This window comes from Bos javanicus, chromosome 18, assembly GCF_032452875.1.
Source record: "Bos javanicus breed banteng chromosome 18, ARS-OSU_banteng_1.0, whole genome shotgun sequence".
Classification (NCBI taxonomy): domain Eukaryota; kingdom Metazoa; phylum Chordata; class Mammalia; order Artiodactyla; family Bovidae; genus Bos; species Bos javanicus.
In genome coordinates, this window is record NC_083885.1 from 518218 (window position 1) to 539744 (window position 21527).

The following is a 21527-nucleotide window of genomic DNA, read 5'->3' on the forward strand; positions in this document are numbered from 1 at the left end:
AACTAGATAGGAAATAACTAAGTTTGCTTTCAAGTTAATTCTTTAAAGGCATATCTAACCTTACACTCTGCCTTGGGTAGTTTCACTGACTTATGCGTGGTTTTAAGGCATCTTACAGATTTTTTAATATATTAATTATGACATATAATCTGCAAAGAAATGAAAAAAAAAAGAGAGAGAGAGAGAGAGACCGAAGTATGAAGGAAATAAACCTGTACTCTGTACCTGAAACAAGAAATAGAGCACAATAACATCTCCAAAGTCCATCATCTGTTCCTTCCTGTCCTCACTGCTTCCTTCCCCTAGAACTAGCTGCCCTTCTGACTTTTATAGGTACTATCCTCTCTGCCTGGTGTCGGTCATTGAGAGGACATGACCACTGCTAGAGCAGTGAGATGGGTCTGGGCATCAGAAGTTCCTCATTTGTCCACCCATTCTTGAATTTAAGTTCCATTTAATGTCCCAATTTTTGCCTTTTCATACTGTTCATGGGGTTCTCAAGGCAAGAATGCTGAAATGGTTTGCCATTCTCTTCTCCAGTGGACCACGTTTTGTCAGAACTCTCCTCCATGACTCGTCCATCCTAAGTGGTCGTACATGGCATGGCTCATAGTTACGTTGAGTTAGACAAGACTGCAATCCATGTAATCACTTTGTTTAGTCCATCCTAAAGGAAATTAGCCCTGAATATTCATTGGAAGGACTGATGCTAAAGCAGAGGCTCCAATAATCTGGCCACCTAATGTGAACAGTTGACTCATTGGAAAAGACTGATGCTGAGAAAGATGGAAGACAGAAGGAGAAGGGAATGACAGAAGAAAAGATAGTTGGATGGATGGAATCACCCACTCAATGGAAGTAATTTTGAGCAAGCTCTGGGAGATGGTGAAGGACGGGGAAACCTGGCTTGCTGCAGTCCATGGGGCTGCAGAGTCAGACACAACTGAGCAACTAAACAACATCATCCCCATAGCTGGAGACATTTTCAAGGATGCAGATTTGAGATAATAAGGTGTTGTTGAGACCATCTGGACTGAGTATGTGAATGAACCCAGGAACGGCCTCTATATGATCTTAAATTTTCTGACATAAAGAGGCAAAGATCTGCTTGACTTATACCATCCATGACAAGCCACCCATGTAAGTCCCCTTGTTTATTAAAAGTGACACCTTCCAATCTGGAGTGGTCTTGCCTCTTTTTTCAGTCTCTCCCTGCCTCCATATATGGGGGCCAGTTTGCCAACCGACACCTAGAAACATTAGGCAAATTATAAATTAACTTATCTGTTATTGATTTTACTCATAGGTAAATTTAGGAGACTTAGTGCCTTTCTTACTAGGACCGTGTTAAGATGAAAGAGAACCCTTAGTATATGACACACAGTAAATCCTCACTATGCATTTGCTATTATTTATTTTGCTCATATAGCACATTGGAAGGCAACTGAATCTTCAGAAACACATGGGAAAAGAGAAAATAAGGAAAGAAATACATTTGGAAATGATATGTTTGGGGAAAAATTAAAACATGTTCAACTGAAAAGTTTTTGTATTATTTTTTGGAAGTTTTCTAAATTCATAAAAATAATGCCAAGGTTTATTAATGTATAATTTTCTAGGAAATCAATATTTGGAAATAAAGTAAAACCCATTCTAACTCTCTCAGGGAAGACAATATTTTTGAGGCGAGATTAAGACTATTAATTGCCATAAGTTTTAGCTCAGCTCAGTGCTTAGTCATGTCCGACTCTTTGTGATCATATGAATTTCAACCCACCAGGCTCCTCTGTCCATGGGATTTCCCAGGCAAGAATACTCGAATGGGCTGCCATTTCCTCCTCCAGGGGATCTTTCTGACTCTTGGAGTGAACCCTAGTACCAGAGCTGTCCTTTGTTTCTTGCTCAGATTACAGAAATCGTGGAAAGGATAAGCCCCTCAAGGCAAAAGCCCCAATGCTGTGCTGCTGCTGCTAAGTCGCTTCAGTCGTGTCCAACTCTGTGTGACCCCATAGATGGCAGCCCACCAGGCTCTTCCATCCCTGGGATTCTCCAGGCAAGAACACTGGAGTGGGTTACCATTTCCCTCTCCAATGCATGAAAGTGAAAAGTGAAAGTGAAGTTGCTCAGTCGTGCCCAACTCTTAGCGACCCCATGGACTGGAGCCTACCAGGCTCCTCCATCCATGGGATTTTCCAGGCAAAAGTACTGGAGTGGGGTGCCATTGCCTTCTCTGAAAAGCCCCACAGTGTTGTTTATATCACAAAACTCTGAGGGAAGTGCAAGGGAATTCAGTCACTGAGGCCCAGGAGGAATGAATGTCTAATAACCGAGCTTCCTAAATCACACACAAAAACTAATGCTGGCTTGCATACTATTTATAATTAACATTTGATACTCACTTCAGTGGATCTGATGATTTGGATCTAGAGGAAATCCACCTGGTGAGCTCACGATTCGGGAACATAAATCCAAGCAATTGCCAAAAACAGTGTTCTGGAATAAGATATATATAGTTTTAGAGAGTACACTTTATTTTTGTTTATTAGTTATGTGAGCTTGAACATCCCGGGGAATAACCTTAGAGATGACAATATAGATGGAGATTAGACTCCTGTGGATATTCACATTCATGCACTTTCTTCAAACTGTTCCTCTGAGGGTATGTCCTCTCATTGTGTGAACACTGGTGGAGTGACAGTGTCTCTACAATGACACTTTTATTTCTCTGTGAATGGCTAATGAATAATATTGAGAGATATGTGAACTCAAGACAGGAAATTAAATACTTTGAACAGTAGGTGAATGACCAGAATTTCAGTGAGGAAAGAATGGCAAGACTGAAAGAAGTGATATGAATGGATTCATGACAATTAGAGTGGAAGGACATGTGTGGTGAATGATTTCTCCTCCTTTCCATGTTCCTGCCTGACTGTGTGATAGCTGAATATATTTTCCTTTTACTGCATAGATAACAGATTGAGTGCTAGTTAAAGTTAAGTATAGGTATCATCTCTGATTTTTATAATTTGCTTTGTGATTAGAGTAGCAATAAATTCAAGGAGTTGCCCATTGAGTGTACTCTGACATTCCAAAGGGAAATCAGACAGTGATAGGGAAATCATGCTTTGCTGAACAAGAGGAAAATAGTCTTAAGACTTTTGGTAGAAAATGGGCAAAGTACTTCATTAAGAAAACAAATGACTCACAGATTACCAATAAAGTGAGAAAAAACAAATCCAAAAGAAAAATAAGATCCTTCCAGTACCCATTGCCGTGATCCATGATCCCCCATCCTGACAAAAAAAAAGAAAGAAAAGATTGCTCAAGAATTAAGTTAACCAAAGACTCTAGGCAGGCCACAAAAAGTCAAAAGGAGATATCTCAAAATTTGAGTCTGTTTACTTTATCTCTATGTACCTTGCTCTCCACCTGTGTTTCCTGTAATAAATATAATGCTGATAACGTCAGTGATGTGAGTACTTTATATACTATTTTAAAACAACTGAAGTTATTTCAACAAATAGTTATTGATTATTGGTTAAATAAATGGTATCTTGTAATCATTTAGGCTCCTCACATTTGGGTAGGATCATGGAAAGGAGGAGATATAATTTCCCACACATGTTCTTCCACTTTAACTGTTGTGAATCCATTCATATCACTTCCTTTCAGTCCTGCCATTCTTTCCTCATTCTGGTCATTCACCTACTGTTCAGGGTATTTTATTCCATGGCTTGAATTCACATTTCTCTCAACGTTATACATTAGCCATTCATAGAAAAAAAATGATTATGGAGATAGAACAAAGATAAAATCATTTGAAATATCTATTGAGCCTCTAATACATATTGGCTGACTCACACCTGTTATCTAATTAATTCTCACAACAGATATGGGGGTAGATATGCTCATCAACAAAGTGCTCATCTGCTAGCAATATGATAATCTAAGAAAAATCAGCAGATGTCAAATCCTGGAGAAGATTTGACAGATGCAGATCCTGGAGAAGTATCTAGAATTTAAAATTAAGAATATACAGCCATTTCTTAATATTCTAGGCAGAATGTAAGATGGTGTTTCTTTCCTTGAGAAATTTAAATTCATGCAGATTTAGGATGTATAAGTTTACTTTGGCATAGATTGAAATCTGAAATATTGGAGTCAGTGAAACTCTGTTCCAAGTATTAACAGCGTCATATATTAACTGAGCATGCATAAAGTATCAGGAACTATGGTAACTGTGTAACATTTTACCAAGTGTATTGCTAGGTAAGATATATGCTGTTTTAGATCTTGACTCTACCACTTATTAAGACCGTCTTGCACTAATTTTTAATTTTCTAAAACTCAATTTCCCCATTTGTAAGCTAAGTTTACTACTAATATTTATTTATTATAGTTATAGAGATGATTGAAAAGTTTGTTTACACAATGTTTAGAAGAATATTAGGCACATGAAAATGTGAAATTGTAAACTAATAAAAATAATTATTAGACTGCTGTTAGTGTAATTAAATAACATATAGAGGCCATATACTCACTCTTAGCAAAGCCAGAATATAAACTCATGCAATTTCACTTCCTGATTTAAATGTTTTCCCAAACTTTACCTTTAATAACAGTGGAGAACCCCAGGGTTGTGTAAAATCTTAACTGAAGAATATCTTATTAAATTGTCAAGATTGTATTCATCATTTGGTATATATATCAAATTGAATTTAGACTGTTTCATTTGCTTACTGTTTTACTTTTTTCAAAGTTTCCATCTATTTTAAAATTTGAACCTCACAATTCTCTGAATTATTTAGGGAAGAAGCTATTTCTCTACAATTTAGATACAGAAAAATGTTACAGGAAATGTAGTTAAGAATTCACACTTGAAACTGATGACTGTGTCAAAAATAAAAGCTAGAGATCTTCTCCCACTAAAATTGAGAAGCTAGACATCTAAGCACTACTTTAAGCATTGTGGGATACATCTGTATGGGAAGTTAGCAAAAAGAGAAAACTACCGAGAAGGAATTAAAGAAATGTTTGTGGCCTTGAGAATTGAGAAAACGTGAGATCAAACACATGTTTAACAAAACTGTTTGGTTGGAAAGTAAAATTTAATTAGAAGAAACATTAATACTGTATGAAATGGAGACAGAACAGTTGGCTTTGGTAAATTGTTGTAAAGCCTTAGTTTCTTTATAGGCTTAATTTATTTATGTATAAACTAAAATGTTCCTGTTTAATTTGAGGGTGGGAAAATTTTTTCAACCTGTTGTTTTTTCCCATGCCCATAATTCAAAGTAGCTTTGTTTGCTACTGCTAAGTCACTTCAGTCATGTCCGACTCTGTGCAACCCCATAGACTGCAGCCCACTAGACTCCTCTGTCCCTGGGAGTCTACAGGCAAGAATACTGGAGTGGGTTGCCATTGCCTTCTCCAATGCATGAAAATGAAAAGTGAAAGTGAAGTCGCTCAGTTGTGTCTGACTCTTCGTGACCCCATGGACTGGAGCCTACCAGGCTCCTCCGTCCATGGGATTTTCCAGGCAAGAGTACTGGAGTGGGTTGTCATTGCCTTCTCCGATGGCTTTGTTTACGTCTATTCAAATGAACAAGTGATTGCTTCAAGTTGACCAAATCAGTATTTTAAATGTCATTTTAGATTAACCTTTATATAGGGGAGAGAGAGAGAGAGATGAGGAAATATTTCTATAATATCACTGGAGGCATGAAACCTTACTTTTCAATAGCTACACTGTAAACTAATTTTAAATCTTAAAATTTTACCATAGATATAATTTAATTGTTTTAAGGCTTTAAGGACTTTTTCTTTTTGGATGTGACAGAATTAATTTTGTCTGTAAAACAGTGTGATAAGCAGAGAATTTATAAATTAACTGATAAAATATAGCTACAAGATTAGGGCAGAAGATATGTAACAAACTTTAAAAAAAGGTTTTAGTTACTTATAGTGTATTTTGGGATCCACATTGATAGCAAGAATACTTGGAGTATGTAGTTACCAGTTCTATGTAATATTTGTCATTAGTATTGAGACACAAGCTACATTCTCAGAGGCTATGGTCAATCCCAAGTGAATTGTTTGTATTTCCATATGTCAAATCCATATTAAATCCATATGATTTAACAGATTGTTTATGAAGTGTTTATTCATTTTTTAATATTTTCCATAAGCTTTTAATTAAAATCCCTTCTATTTAGAACTAGAGGATTTGTCTAGTACACCTCAACATTTTCTTCCAGTTTAAAATAATTATATGGCTTTAAACTTCAATTTCTATATGAAAGTTATATTTAGTTAACTTTATTATTGACAGCCTCACTGGTAACACAAGAATACATATAATAAAAATATTGATTATTACTTCAATGGCTAATAAAACAATGACTATTTATTGATTTGAGTGTTTTGTGACAAAATATAAAATATTTCACCATTTTACAAATGTTGTTGTTCAGTTGTTAAGTCATGTCTGACTCTTTGCGACCCCATGGACTGCACCACGCCAGGCTCCCCTGTCCTTCACTATCTTCAGGAGTTTGCTCAAATTCATGTCCATTGAGTTGGTCATGCTATCTAACCATCTCATCCTCATCCACCCACCCTCTTCTTCTTTTGCCTTCAATCTTTCCCAGCAACAAGGTCTTTTTCAATGAGAGATAGCCTAAGTTTAGAGGAATAAAGTGTTTTGTACCAATTTCACACACCATAGTATAATTAATAATGGATTCTAGACCCCAAATGTTTGTCTTCAGAAAGCCTTTCCCACACACCTCCCATGCACTTTTTCTCTGAACTATACAGTGTAAAATTTTTACACATGGGTTCTGGAAAAGTCTTAGACAAATAAGGAGGAGAAAGCCATACTCTAATTCAAACCACTGAGAAAATTGTTGCTCTTAAAATATGATACAGTGAGTTAAGGGCAAAGTCGTGAAGGTAAAACTTCCTTTTGATTCTCTGTTTTTAGTTTTAGCTACCATTCTATTCTGTGGTCGATTTAGTATATGATTTTTAATGATGTGCCAGAAATAAACATACTTCTGTTATAAAATGTTAGAACTTTACTATCTCAAAACAGTAATAAAAATATAACTAAGCAATCAAACTTTTCCAAACCAATTGCATTGGCTTCTTACATAGTTTCCATCTCCTCTTTGTAAATATACATGCATCATTATATAAATAAATATTTAATTTTATATTCTACCTCATTTTAAAATTATTTTGAAGCGGGATATTTTCTACTAGTGAATATTTTTAGGTTTTATACTTTCTTCTGTATCATTAAAGGTAAACTTTGTAATACTTATGCTTAATTGTGTCTTTAACAAATTTGAGTTTGTAGACATACAGAGCAATGTTTCTTTTCAAGAACTTGTATATTTTTTAGAAGTGGGAAATATTTGGCAACTAATCATTATTTTTAAATAATTTGACTGATTGATCAAATGTATTTATATTTATTAACATTTATTTTGAACCTAATCTTCTTAAAGATGGACTTGTGAAAATCATGAAACTAATCAGAAACAAAAAATACTATAAAATTTTCATTTTGTGAAGCTGGAATTATTTTCATTAAACATAGTTTCATGATATTATTGTGCTTTAATTAATTTTATTGGACTAGAGTTGATTTACAATGTTGTGTTTACTTTCTGCTATACAGCAAAGTTAATCAGTTATACACATAGGTATATCCGTTCTTCTTTTATGTTCTTTTCCCAATGGGTCATTATAGAGTACTGAGCAGAGTTTCCTGTGTTACAAAGCAGGTCCTTATTAGTATCCATTTTATTTATAATAGGTTGTTTATGTCAATTTTAGTCTCCCAGTTTATGTCTCCCTCATTTCCCCTTGGTAACCAAAAGTTCTTTTTATCTACATGTAAAACTCTATTTTCATTTTTGCAAATAACCGAAATAGCAGACATTAGTGTTATCATAGATCTTATCCATGAATATTTCTGGTATCAACTTATGCATTATGTCTTTCAAGGGACTGTTATGCCTTTTTACTGCCCTGGACCATGGAAAATAGAAATAATGTCACTGTGTTTATTCTCTTGGGACTATCTCAAAATAAGAACTTTGAAATCTTCTGCTTTGTCTTATTTTTTATTTTCCTACATTGCTATTTTGGAGAAGGCAATGGCACCCCACTTCAGTACTCTTGCCTGGAAAATCCCACGGATGGAGGAGCCTGGTAGGCTGCAGTCCATGGGATCGCTAAGAGTCGGACACAACTGAGTGACTTCACTTTCACTTTTCACTTTCATGCATTGGAGAAAGAAATGGCAACCCACTCCAGTGTTCTTGCCTGGAGAATCCCAGGGACGGGGGAGCCTGGTGGGCTGCCACCTATGGGGTTGCACAGAGTCGGACATGATTGAAGCGACTTAGCAGCAGCAGCAGCACATTGCTATTTAGATGGGAAATTTTCTCATAATGATTTCTATTAGATGGAGTCTTCTCATTGACCAACCTATGTATTTCTTCCTTAATTACCTCTCACTCTCTGACCTTTGCTACACATCAACGGTGACACCCAAACTAATGATTGATTTACTGGCAGAAAGGAAGACCATTTCCTATAGTAACTTCATGACACAGCTTTTTATCCTTCACTTCCTTGGAGCCATTGAGATTTTTATCCTCACAGGGATGGCCTATGACCGCTATGTGGCCATCTGCAAGCCCCTGCACTACACCATCATCATGAGCAGAGCAAAGTGTAAGACAATCATCATAGCTTGTTGTACTGGGGGACTGATACCCTCTGCCAGTCAGTTTCTTCTCACCATCTTTTTTTTTTTTTTTTTGATTGCTCATCTCATTTATTAAACCTTTTGTTTAACAAATCTCCTGTATATGTAGATGATTTTTAGTTTTTTGTTTTTTTTTACAAATGTTGAAACAAATATAATCTCATAATTTTTGCAGACACCTGCATATTCTATAGGAAAGAAGCTTTAAAGTGAAATTTCAGAGATAAGTGATGAGTCCATTTTTCTTGTTTTTGATATGCATTACCAATCATCTTCAGGGCTTCCAAAGTGGTGCTAGTTTCATCTTTTTACCATTCTGTGGCCCCAGTGAGATTGATCACTACTTCTGTGATGTGTATCCTTTGCTGAAATTGGCTTGCATGGATATATACAGGATTGGTCTCCTGGTAGTTGTTAATTCAGGTCTGATTGCTTTGGTGACTTTTGTGATTTTGATGACTTCTTATTTTCTACACACAATCAGGGATTACCCTGCAGAGAGCTGCACCAAAGCTCTTTCCACTTGCAGTTTTCACATCACCATTGTGGTCCTCTTCTTTATGCCTGTCCTCTTCATCTACATTAGACCAGCTGAAACTTTTCCAGAAGACAAAGTGTTTACTTTTTTCTACACCATCATTGCTCCCATGTTCAACCCTCTGATCTATCTGTACATTGAGAAACTTGGAGATAAAGAATGCTGTGAAGAAAGTGTGGTATCATCAATTGCTTAAGAAAGGGCAGTAACAGGCATGAAAAAAATATTTCAGAAAGTCACTTTAGGGCTAGAAATATCATGAGCCCTGGATAATATGGGATGATATACAAGGAGTTTACAGTGATTGCAAAAGCTGGGTATAGAATCTTCAGCATTTTCTCAGGTCTCTCCTGGTTGGGAAATTTAATTTTTTTTCATGTTTATTTTCCCTCTTTTCTCTTCCCATACCTGTCTCAAGAATTCCTTAATTTGACATTGTATTTTGACTGTGCAATAAAATATTTTATTTCTTCCTATATATATATGAAAGGTTTTTTTTTTTCTTTTGAAATGCTTAATTTTCTAGGAAATGGTAGGTGGAGAATAGTGGGAAGTGGAAGTATTGATAAGTTTTATTCAAATTTACTAGATTTGAGTAAAATAATTATGTCGGTTCTTAAAGTGAAAGTGACAGTCATGTCCAGCTCTTTGCAGTCATGTCCAGCTCTTTGTAACCTGCCATATTCCTCTGTCCATGAAATTCTGGAGGCCAGAATACTGGAGTGGGCAACCATTCTCTTCTCCAGGGGATACTCTCCACCCAGAGATCTAACATGGGTCTCCTGTTTTGCATGCAGATTCTTTACCATCTGAGCTAACAGGCAAACCCTCTTAAAATATCAGACCAATATAAAATAAGCACTCTTAATTACTGAAACATAAATTCTCTAGTAGCATATAGCCAATTCTCTCCTTTGGATTGTCAATCTTATTCTAGGCTGCTCTTAACAACATAAACTAATAGGAAGTCATCTAATAGAGGACAAATATTGTGAGATTTTACTTCCAGCTTCTCAGAGGAGAGCATTTAAAGGAGAATTTTTGAGTTGAGGCTAATAGGTAAATGAGTGTAACATTTAACTCCTTTGGCTACTTAGAGTTTATTACCACTCTTCTACATTAAATTTGAATCTTCTTATAAAAAACAATAACATCTCTATGTTTTTGCCAAACAAGATGCTCCTTCAAAGATAGTCTCTCTCTCTCCCAAAAAGGAATGCAAATCCTAAACCTTCTGGACAACATTAGTTTCTCTTCTAGTTCAGGTTGCAATCTTTCTTGAATAATCTGTCACAATAAGAAGAGATTGTAAAATTAATGCTCAAAACTTTAAAAAGAAAAAAAATAGTATGTAATTAAATGTATGAAAAATATACAATGCTAAATTAGTCTTTGTTTCTGTGATTGGGATCAGGAATTTAGATATACTGAAGATGGCTTATCTAAGTTCCATGATGTCCGGGGTTGCAGCTTAGATAATTCAAAAGTTGGGAGGGAGCTAGAAGAAGGGGTATATGTATACCTATGGCTGATTCACATTGAAGTTTGACAGAAAACAGCAAAATTCTGCGAAGTAATTATCCTTCAATAAAAAATAAATTAATTTTTTTTAAAAGCTCATTAACTGGAAGCTGAAATCTTAACACCTTGAATTGCATTCCTGGAAGTTGAGGTTGTCTGTGAGCTGGGACCTCACCTGAGCTGCTGGCCATAAAACTCCACATCTGTCCTGTATGTGTGGGTTTTCAATGGACTAGTTTGGGCTTCTGTATAGTACAGAAGCTGTGAAAAACTATTACTAATTTTCACACTTTCTATGCTATGCTTTCTAAATAGTTAAATGTCCAGTGAAACCATTAGCAAATGCCATGTTTAGGAACAGTCCTACACATCTAGACATCTCGTTGTCTATACAAACTAGACAATCAAATCCATTGGCTGAGGTTTTGACTCCTGAGAAGAATTTCTTCACTGTTATCTTTTTGGGAATATTCATGTTTGAGGCTGTAATGCTACAACATTCCATGTTGAGTCAGTGCCAGATTTTATGGTAGAACTAAAGGCAAACAGATGCAATCATGTGTTTCCTCCTTGGCCAACTCACCATAAGATCACAGTTGTTGACTGAGGGACAATTTGGCAAGGGTTTCATGAACATTTCTTAAGTGTATGAGACATGTTCAAACCTAACCTCTTAGATTATTCATCATTCTCACTTGATGATGTGTTGCTGGCAATCACTGAGCTTCTTCGTGGGGGAAAATTTACCACTCTGTTTTTCACTTCAATTCAGTTCAGTTCAGCTGCTCAGTTGTGTCTGACTCTTTATGACCCCATGGAGTGCAGCACACCAGGCTTCCCTGTCCAACACCATTTCCCAGAGATTGCTCAAACTGATGCTTATCAAGTCGGTGATGCCATTCAACCATCTCATCCTCTGTTGTCCCCTTATCCTGCTGCCTTCAATCTTTCCCAGCATCAGGGTCTTTTCCAATGAGTCAGATCTTCACATCAGGTAGCCAAAGTATTGGAGTTTCAGCTTCAATGTCTGTCCTTCCAAAGAATATTCAGGAATGATTTCCTTTAAGATTGACTGCTTTGATCTCCTTGCCATCCAAGGGACTCTCAAGAGTCTTCTCCAACACCACAGTTCAAAAATATCAATTCTTTGGCACACAGCTTTCTTTATGGTTCAACTCTCACATCCATACATGACCACTGGAAAGCAAAGCTTTGACTAAATGGACCTTTGTTGACAAAGTAATGTCTGCTTTTTAATATACTGTCTGGGTTGGTCATAGCTTTTCTTTCAATTTCATGGCTGTAGTCACCATCTGCAGTTATTTTGGAGCTCAAAAAAATAAAGCCTCTCACTGTTTCTATTGTTTTCCCATCTATTTGCCATGAAGTGATGGGACCGGATGCCATGATCATAGTTTTTTGAATGTTGAGTTTTAAGCCAACTTTTTCACTCTCCTCTTTCAATTTCATCAAGAGGCTTTTTAGTTACTCTTCACTTTCTGCCATAAGAGTGGTATCATTTGCATATCTGAGGTTATTGGTATTTCTTCCCAGCAATCTTGATTCCAGCTTGTGTTTCATCCAGCCTGGTTTTTTGCATGATATTCTGTGCATGGAAGTTAAATAAGCAGGGTGACAATATACAGCCTTGGCATACTCCTGTCCCTCTGTGGAACCAGTCTGTTGTTTCATGTCCGGTTCTAACTGTTGCTTCTTGACCTGCATATACTTTTCTCAGGAGGCAGGTCAGGTGGTCTGGTATTCCCGTCTCTTTCAGAATTTTCCAGAGTTTGTTGTGATCCACACAGTCAAAGGCTTTGGCATAGTCAATAAAGCAAAAGTAGATGTTTTTTGAGAACTCTCTTGCTTTTTCCAGAAGATGTTGGCAATTTGATCTCTGGCTCCTCCGCCTTGTGTAAATCCAGCTTGAACATCTGGAAGCTCATGGTTCATGTACTGTTAAAACCTGACTTGGAGAATTTTGAGCATTACTTTGCTAGCATGCGAGATGAGTGCAATTGTGCAGTAGTTTGAACATTCTTTGGCATTGCCTTTCTTTGGGATTGGAATGAAAACTGACCTTTTCCAGTACTGTGGCCACTGTTGAGTTTTCCACATTTGCTGGCATATTAGTTTTTCACTTGGGAAGGTCTATACTCTTTTGCCTCAGAGACCCTAATCCTTAGACATTAACATGAGTTTTTGTTCAAATTACTGAATCTGAAGCAGGAGGTACAGTTGAAGTCATCATCTAAGTAATTTATGAACATCCATTGTCAGTGTTCAAAGTATATCTATTCACAAGCTAAACAAGTAATTTGAAAAGCACTTGTAATAGCAATTAATGCTCCCTATTGTTTATGTTTTGTTTTTGTTGTTGCTATTTTGGTGACCTTAATATATGGATGTCTGTCAGAGATATGGTGTTATTTTAGCTACATGGTAATGATAGAGAAATTATATTCCATGGGCTTACATTTGGGCATAATAAGAATCATTCTGTCATCAAGAGTGTCTATTTTAGCTGTTCATTTAGGAACTGTGGAAACAAACATAGTGTGAACCTTTGTTCCCATGGAGACCAGTATAAGATGGCCTGGGACCACCTTATCTCTAGCAGTGAAGTGCTTTCACTTGAGGTCAACTGCTTCAAAAATCCTATGATTCTTATTGAAAAAAAGAAGTATATTTCTTGGGACTTACTGATCTATCATAAATTGCTGTTCACAGAACCCTTTTTACTCTATTTTATAAAATTCTTGTTACACTATCTGGTATCTTCACCTTAGTGACAATATCAGTGAAGGTTATTCCCCTTAAGCTGTATGGACTGCCACAGAAACTAAGAAAAAAATCTTATTTTAAATAATAAATAAGATTCACATGTGACAAATTTCTATAGCAATGACAGAAATGAAAATTTCCAAAATTTCAGGAGGGGAAAACAAACAAATTTCTTTTTAAAAGACAAGAAAAGAGGACAGATTAAAAATAAAAAATATATTAAAAATATAAAACAGATATAGAACTATAGAAATGAATCCATGAAAATATGTCAGACTTCTTGATTTAAATTATTGAGCTAAAAGATAATAATTATCAGACTAGACTTTTAAATATAGTCATATATTTTAAACGGGCTTCCCTCTTAGCTCAGTCCATAAAGAATCTACCTGCAATGCAGGAGACCCAGGTTCAATTCCTGGGTTGGGAAGATCCCTTAGAGAAGGAAATGGCAACCCATTCCAGTATTCTTGTCTGGAAAATCCCATGGACAGAGGAGACTGGCAAGTTACAGTTCATAGAGTCGCAAGAATTGGACACAACTTAGCAACTAAGCCACCACCACCATACAATTTAAAGAGATTAACCTAAACAATAAAGATGCCAAGTGGTTAAAAGTAAAGGAAGAAGATTGGGTAAGTACTAATGAAAAGAAAAGTAGTATTCATATTAGTGTCAGAGCAAAAGTAACAGAAAAAGGTATGTCGATAGTGTTAATGAGATTTCATAACATTAAGAAACTACAAAAATTCTATGGAAATAGAAATTTGTATATTCTATGGAAATAGAGGCTTATAAACCTGGTGAGATCTCATGGACAGCACAGTTCACTTGAACCAGAGACTCCAGAATGTGCATTCCATTTAAGCACACAGAGATTAATTTTTTAAATATCACATGTTGTGCTACAAATTAATTTTCTTCAAATACACATTACTTTGACCACCTCATCTGATGACAATGCAGTTAAGTTTCTACTGCAATAAGCACATATTTTAAACAAGCTGAAAAGTAAAACTATACAATAAAGCATCTAGTGAGGTTGGGAGGGTGTTTTAAATTTGAAGCAACACACAGAATGTTTTTCTTTCTTTTTCCAAACAGTTTATTCCATAGTAAACCAAACTTCGAAACTTGGTCTGGAGTTTCCCTGACAGTTCAGTAGACTTTGCCTTCCAGTGCAGGAAGTGTGGGTTTGATCCCTGGATTGGGGAGTTAAGATCCCACATGCCTCATGACCAAAAACCCAAAGCATAAAACAGAAGCACAGAAATAATATTGTAACAAATTCAATAAAGACTTTAAAAATGATCCACATCAAAAAATAAAATAAAAAGCCCATTTCTGATTTTCTTGGCCTTTGGCTTCTTCAGTATTTTCTAATATTTCCCCTGTTCAGACATTATCTCTTAGTTCTTCCTCAAATTTTGTTTCAACATAAAGGACATGATTTATAGTCTCAGTATTGACCAAAAGTAGGCTTTCAGTTTGTACTCACATTCCTCAAAGTATAAGGAATTAATAGCTGTGACATAACTATTTTTTAAGGACTTGGCCAGCTTTTCTTTGGGGAGCTGTCTCATCCTTACAAAAAGTGAGAAGGAGGTTGGGGGTTATAATCTCCAAGGTCATCTATTTAAATACCTCTTGGAAATCAAACAGAAGGCTTATGTGTACATTTCCATTCCCAGAACCACAGAGGAGATGTAACTTTTGGTAGAAAACAAAAGCACTATTCAACATAAATGCCAGTGATGGTACAGTTTTAAAAATCTAAATGATTTTTAGATCATCTAAAAATTTAGATGATTTTAATTTCAAAAATCAGGAGAGCAATTCCTATTTCTGTAAGGACAGCAGAAAAGTCCCAGATCCAGGATTCATGTGAGCTGATTTTAAGATAAATTTCATTAACTTTAGCAGTGTGGTTAAATTCTGACTGCATTAAGAACATTGCTACCATTTATTCAGAGATAAAGGATTTTATCTAATGAGATAATCAACTGGTAAGTAAAATTTCAATCAACCTATAGTAAATAATAATTACTTTCAAATACAAAAGATAAATTTTGCATACACAATTTAAATTAAATTTTACCTATAAACATGCTGATTACATATGTTAATTCCCTTTGTCATATGCCTCACAGATGTCAAATTAAGCAAATTTTTGGTATGATTTTGAGAAATTCATGGCGAAATGATAGCATTTGTGCCACATAGGGGTTATATTAAAGAAGAGAAGAAAAAAACTTATACTTAAGACAGAAGAGAAAAAAATCTTAAAGAGAAAAAGGGGTATAGATGAAATAAGGGAATGTACTGATATAGAGATTCATCACTCTTCTGCCTCCTTTGCTACCCTGCATAATATGTATTTAGTGAGTAATTAAAAAAGCAAAAACTTTACAATATAGAAAACCTTAGTATCAGAGGATACTGAATGTAAAGGTAGAGCAAACTCATTCAGGAAGATTGAGAACAGGATGAACAGTTACACAGAGAGCAAATATAATTAGTTTAGCCAAGAATTGGTACAGGTGTTAAGAGAAAACTTTGAAACTGTTGGGAAACTTTCAGTTTATTCACGACTTTTTGTGTGAGACAACTTGATTTTGAAAGACATAACAAAAACAAACAAACAAAAATAACATGTCCCTAGAATCATAAGACTAGTTTGTACCTGACAACCAAATTAGCAATATCTGGATAGTGAAAGAAAATTAAACCTAAAAACAGTCTTCAGTATTTATCAGTATTTACCCAAATTGTTAAGTATTTGGCTTTCATTTTTACAAAAAAGAGATAATAAAATGATCACTGGATGCTTATTTGGATTAATGGTTCAATTCATATGAAATGCTTAAAACTCCTTCCAGGAAATATTAGGTATTATTATCATTACTTATCTTTTATGTCTGTGAAAGACCTGTAATAAAAATCAATTTGATATGAATTGCAATGGCTTCATTTTTAGCTATTAATATTTCAGCACACTTTTGTTTATTTTTTATTATGCTATATGAGATACTCAATCTATACACAATGATATGAAGAAAAACAAAGTGAAAGAGAAAATAATCAGTGTCCATTGCACAGTATGTACCTGCTAATTTTACTTGCACTACCATGAAATATTTATATTTATACTAGAAATGCTCATATTAAAAAGGAGAAAATTGTTGTCATAAGTAGTGAATTTGTCTTAGCAGCAATTTTAGTCCTTGTAGTTTATCATATGAAATGTTCTCTTTAAATCACATAAATATGAAAATGAGGATCTTGTATATATAAAATCAGTAACTAATATTAACAAAGGAAATTGGAAATAATGAGGTATTATAAATGTAAGTTATAATTTGAATAGCATGATCATGAAGTCTCTGATGTTAAGTTGGAGGCTGTCTAGGAGAGGCATTGAAGGGAAAAAAAGGAAACTAATTAAGCATTCTAATTATTTTCCCATTTTTGTTAAGATAGCATCTAGTTAACATGAGAGAGACAGATTTTCAAACTATCCTGCCTATGAATTAATGGAATGTTTCTACTCTTTTTTTTTTTCAGTAAGAATATGCTTTCCTCCAGGATCATATGAGCAAATTATCAAAATGATCTTAAATTCTTGGACTAAAAATATGCTTATAAACTATAGAAGCATATTGGAAAATTAATTGGAAATGAAAGTATCTACAACCTAAACTAAAACTATTTAAGAAAGTAACTTTTACTTATTTTTCTGATTATAGAAATACTAATAATATGCATGATATTCCAAAAAATATTTTCTTGGGATATTCATTTATGAAATTGTCATTATTTCTTAAAGAAATCATTGTAACCTAAAAGATAACAAAGCAGGGACATTATAATTAATCAAATTATAAAATATTCTATTATAAAGATTATTGAAGCCTGAGCCCTATAAAGCAAGTGCCATTCACCTCTATATTATTGTTATTAGTCATTTTGGCAACATTTGTTTCTCAATTTTATGTATAATTACTGTTATTTTTCCTAATTTAAATTTTTAAAAAATGCCACAGCTACTTTTGCTTCACCTGATACAGTATTTTCTTTACTGTTGTCCACAATGCTTGTAAATATATCAGACTTTTTTCCAGAATCAGGGCTTCTTCTTGTCCAGTCGCTAAGCATGTACAAATCTTTGTGACTTCATGGACTGTACCAAGCCAGGCTTCCCTGTCCTTCATTGTCTCCTGGAGTTTGCTCAAATACATGTCCATTGAGTCAATGATGCCATCCAACCATATCACTCTCTGTTACCTCCATGAATCTTTCCCAGCATCAGGGTCTTTTCCAGTGAGTCATCTCATCACATCAGGTGAACAAAATTTTGGAACTTCTGCTTCAGCATCAGTTCTTCCAATGAATATTCAGGGTTGATTTCCTTTAGGATTGACTGGTTTGTTCTCCTTGCTCTCCAGACTCTCAAGAGCCTTCTGCAACATCACAGTTCGAAAGCCTCCATTGTTTGGTGTTCAGCCTTCTCTGTGGTCCAACTCTCACATCTGTACATGACTACTGCAAAAACCATAGCTTTGACTATATAGACCCATACTGATAAAGTGAAATCTTTTATGCTGTCTAGATTTGTCGTAGCTTTTCTTCAGTGATGCAAATGAGTCATTTGTCTTGTGTGCAAGCAACCCACTAATAAAGATAATAATGATTTAGTGCAATATTTAAAAAAAAAAAACAAATCTGGTCAACCACTTGTAAAAGAATGAAACTAGAACACTTTCTAACACCATATACAAAAATAAACTCAAAATGGATTAAAGATCTCAATGTAAGACCAGAAACTATAAAACTCCTAGAGGAGAACATAGGCAAAACACTCTCTGACATACATCACAGCAGGATCCTCTATGACCCACCTCCCAGAATATTGGAAATACAAGCAAAAATAAACAAATGGGACCTAATTAAACTTAAAAGTTTCTGTACATCAAAGGAAACTATTAGCAAGGTGAAAAGACAGCCTTCAGAATGGGAGAAAATAATAGCAAATGAAGCAACCGACAAACTACTAATCTCAAAAATATACAAGCAACTTCTACAGCTCAACTCTAGAAAAATAAATGACCCAATCAAAAAATGGGCCAAAGAACTAAATAGACATTTCTCCAAAGAAGACATACAGATGGCTAACAAACACATGAAAAGATGCTCAACATCACTCATTATCAGAGAAATGCAAATCAAAACCACTATGAGATACCATTTCACACCAGTCAGAATGGCTGCGATCCAAAAGTCTACAAGCAATAAATGCTGGAGAGGGTGTGGAGAAAAGGGAACCCTCTTACACTGTTGGTGGGAATGCAAACTAGTACAGCCACTATGGAGAACAGTGTGGAGATTCCTTAAAAAACTGGAAATAGAACTGCCTTATGATCCAGCAATCCCACTGCTGGGCATACACACTGAGGAAACCAGAAGGGAAAGAGACACGTGTACCCCAATGTTCATCGCAGCACTGTTTATAATAGCCAGGACATGGAAACAACCTGGATGTCCATCAGCAGATGAATGGATAAGAAAGCTGTGGTACATATACACAATGGAGTATTACTCAGCCGTTAAAAAGAATACATTTGAATCAGTTCTAATGAGGTGGATGAAACTGGAGCCTATTATACAGAGTGAAGTAAGCCAGAAGGACAAACACCAATACAGTATACTAACGCATATATATGGAATTTAGAAAGATGGTAACGATAACCCTGTATACGAGACAGCAAAAGAGACACTGATGTATAGAACAGGCTTATGGACTCTGTGGGAGAGGGAGAGGGTGGGAAGATTTGGGAGAATGGCATTGAAACATGTGAAATGTCATGTATGAAACGAGATGCCAGTCCAGGTTCAATGCACGATGCTGGATGCTTGGGGCTGGTGCACTGGGACGACCCAGAGGGATGGTATGGGGAGGGAGGAGGGAGGAGGGTTCAGGATGGGGAACACATGTATAATTTTTTTTTAATTAAAATTGAATAAAAAAATAATAATAAAAAAACAAATAAAAAATTAAAAAAAACCACATTCCACAAGAAAATTATCAACATTTTAAATAAAGATACAGTTCTATCCTGCAATTGCACAACTTACTTTACCCCCTTCACTTTAAGTATGCTTGTTTGAATCTCCTAAGCAAACAAGCTACTTCAGGAAAAGAAACGTATCTTTCCTAAGCTCACATTTCATCCCATACGTAAGATGACTGTGCATATTTGTTTATACTTGAGCAAGTGTACTTATAAACACTATTCTCTTTCACTCTAGAAAATAATCAGATCTGCCATATTATATGGCAAGATTTTCATACAAAGTTTAGAATTAACTGTTTAAAAATATTAGTATAGGAAGCTAATTTACTAAATGAATGTATTTCTCCAACACTCACTCTGATTGACATCATGCATAGTCAATATTTCTCATGCTAACCTGTCCTTTTCTTTCAGGCAAACTCACTGACTCGTCACTGTATTAGACCACAAAATATACCAGTAATATCACTGAATTCATTCTCTTGGGACTTTCCCAGAACATGAAAATCAAACATGCGTGCTTCCTACTATTCTTATTTTGTTACATAGCTATTTGGATGGGGAACTTGCTCATCATGATTTCTATCACATGCAGTCAGATAAATGATCAACCCATGCATTTCTTCCTTAATTACCTTGCTCTATCAGATCTCATTGGAAAAGACTCTGATGCTGGGAGGGATTGGGGGCAGGAGGAGAAGGGGATGACAGAGAATTAGATGGCTGGATGGCATCGCTGACTCGATGGATGTGAGTCTGAGTGAACTCCGGGAGTTGGTGATGGACAGGGAGGCCTGGCGTGCTGCGATCCATGGGGTCGCAAAGAGTCGGACACAACTGAGCGACTGATCTGATCTGATCTGATTTGATCAGATCTGTGTTATACCTCAACAGTGACACCCAAGTTAGTCACTGACTTGCTGGCAGAAAGTAGCACAATTTCATATACTGACTGCATGGTGCAGCTTTTTGCCATGCACTTTTTTGGGAGGATTGAAATCTATATCCTCACTGTGACAGCCTCTGACTGCTATGAGGCCATCTGCAGGCCCCTGCACTGCACCGTCATCCTAAGCAGGCACAAATGCTGTGCCATCATCAGTGCTTGTTGTGCTGGGGCATTTCTGCACTCCTTTGTCCAGGGTCTCCTCACCATTAACTTACCATTCTGTGGCCCCAGTGAAATAGATCACTATTTCTGTGACATTTATCTTTTGCTGAAACTGGCCTGCATGGATACCTACGGAGTTGGGATCCTAGTGGTGGCCAGTGCAGGCATGATGGGGTTGGTGATCTTGTAGTCGTGGTGCTGTCCTACATTTTGATATTATACACCATCAAGTCTTACCCTACAGAAACCTGGTACAAAGCTCTTTCCACATCACAGTTGCGGTTCTGTTTTTTGTGCCTATTCTCTTCATTTACATTAGACCAGCCACAACGTCTCCAGAAGACAAGGTATTTGCTCTCTTCTACACCCTCATTACTCGCATGTTCAACCCTCTGATTTACACTCTCAGAAATGCAGAGATGAAGAATGCCCTGAGGAAGATGTGGTGCCAGAAACCATTTTTGATTGCAAGGTAAATCATCTGAAGTCACTTTGCCTCCTCATTACACATCCTATTCAAGTGATATTTGCTTACTTTAGTTTAATAAACAATGGAATTTACACTAGGAAAACTAAGCATAAACACTAGCATTAGTTGAAATCCTTTCTTCTATCAATCCATGTTTCTTATTAACATCTTCCCCTAGTAATAGGAGTCATCATTTCCTTGTTGAAGTTACACTTTGCTTTTTTTTTTTTCCTCTTTCCTTGAGTTGC

At 35.9% G+C, this 21527-nt stretch overlaps 1 protein-coding gene and 1 pseudogene across 1 annotated transcript; both read left to right on the top strand.

Annotated features, from left to right (window-relative positions):
* The first annotated feature begins 8394 nt into the window (after positions 1 to 8394).
* LOC133229835 (olfactory receptor 4P4-like) lies at positions 8395 to 10464 on the top strand. Its single transcript, XM_061386618.1, has 3 exons — positions 8395 to 8806; positions 9075 to 9515; positions 10455 to 10464. The coding sequence occupies exons 1-3, from the start codon at positions 8448 to 8450 to the stop codon at positions 10462 to 10464; spliced, it is 810 nt and encodes a 269-aa protein (XP_061242602.1). The 5' UTR covers positions 8395 to 8447.
* Positions 10465 to 20313: 9849 nt separating this feature from the next.
* Positions 20314 to 21286, top strand: LOC133229916 (olfactory receptor 4P4-like; annotated as a pseudogene).
* Positions 21287 to 21527: the final 241 nt, after the last annotated feature.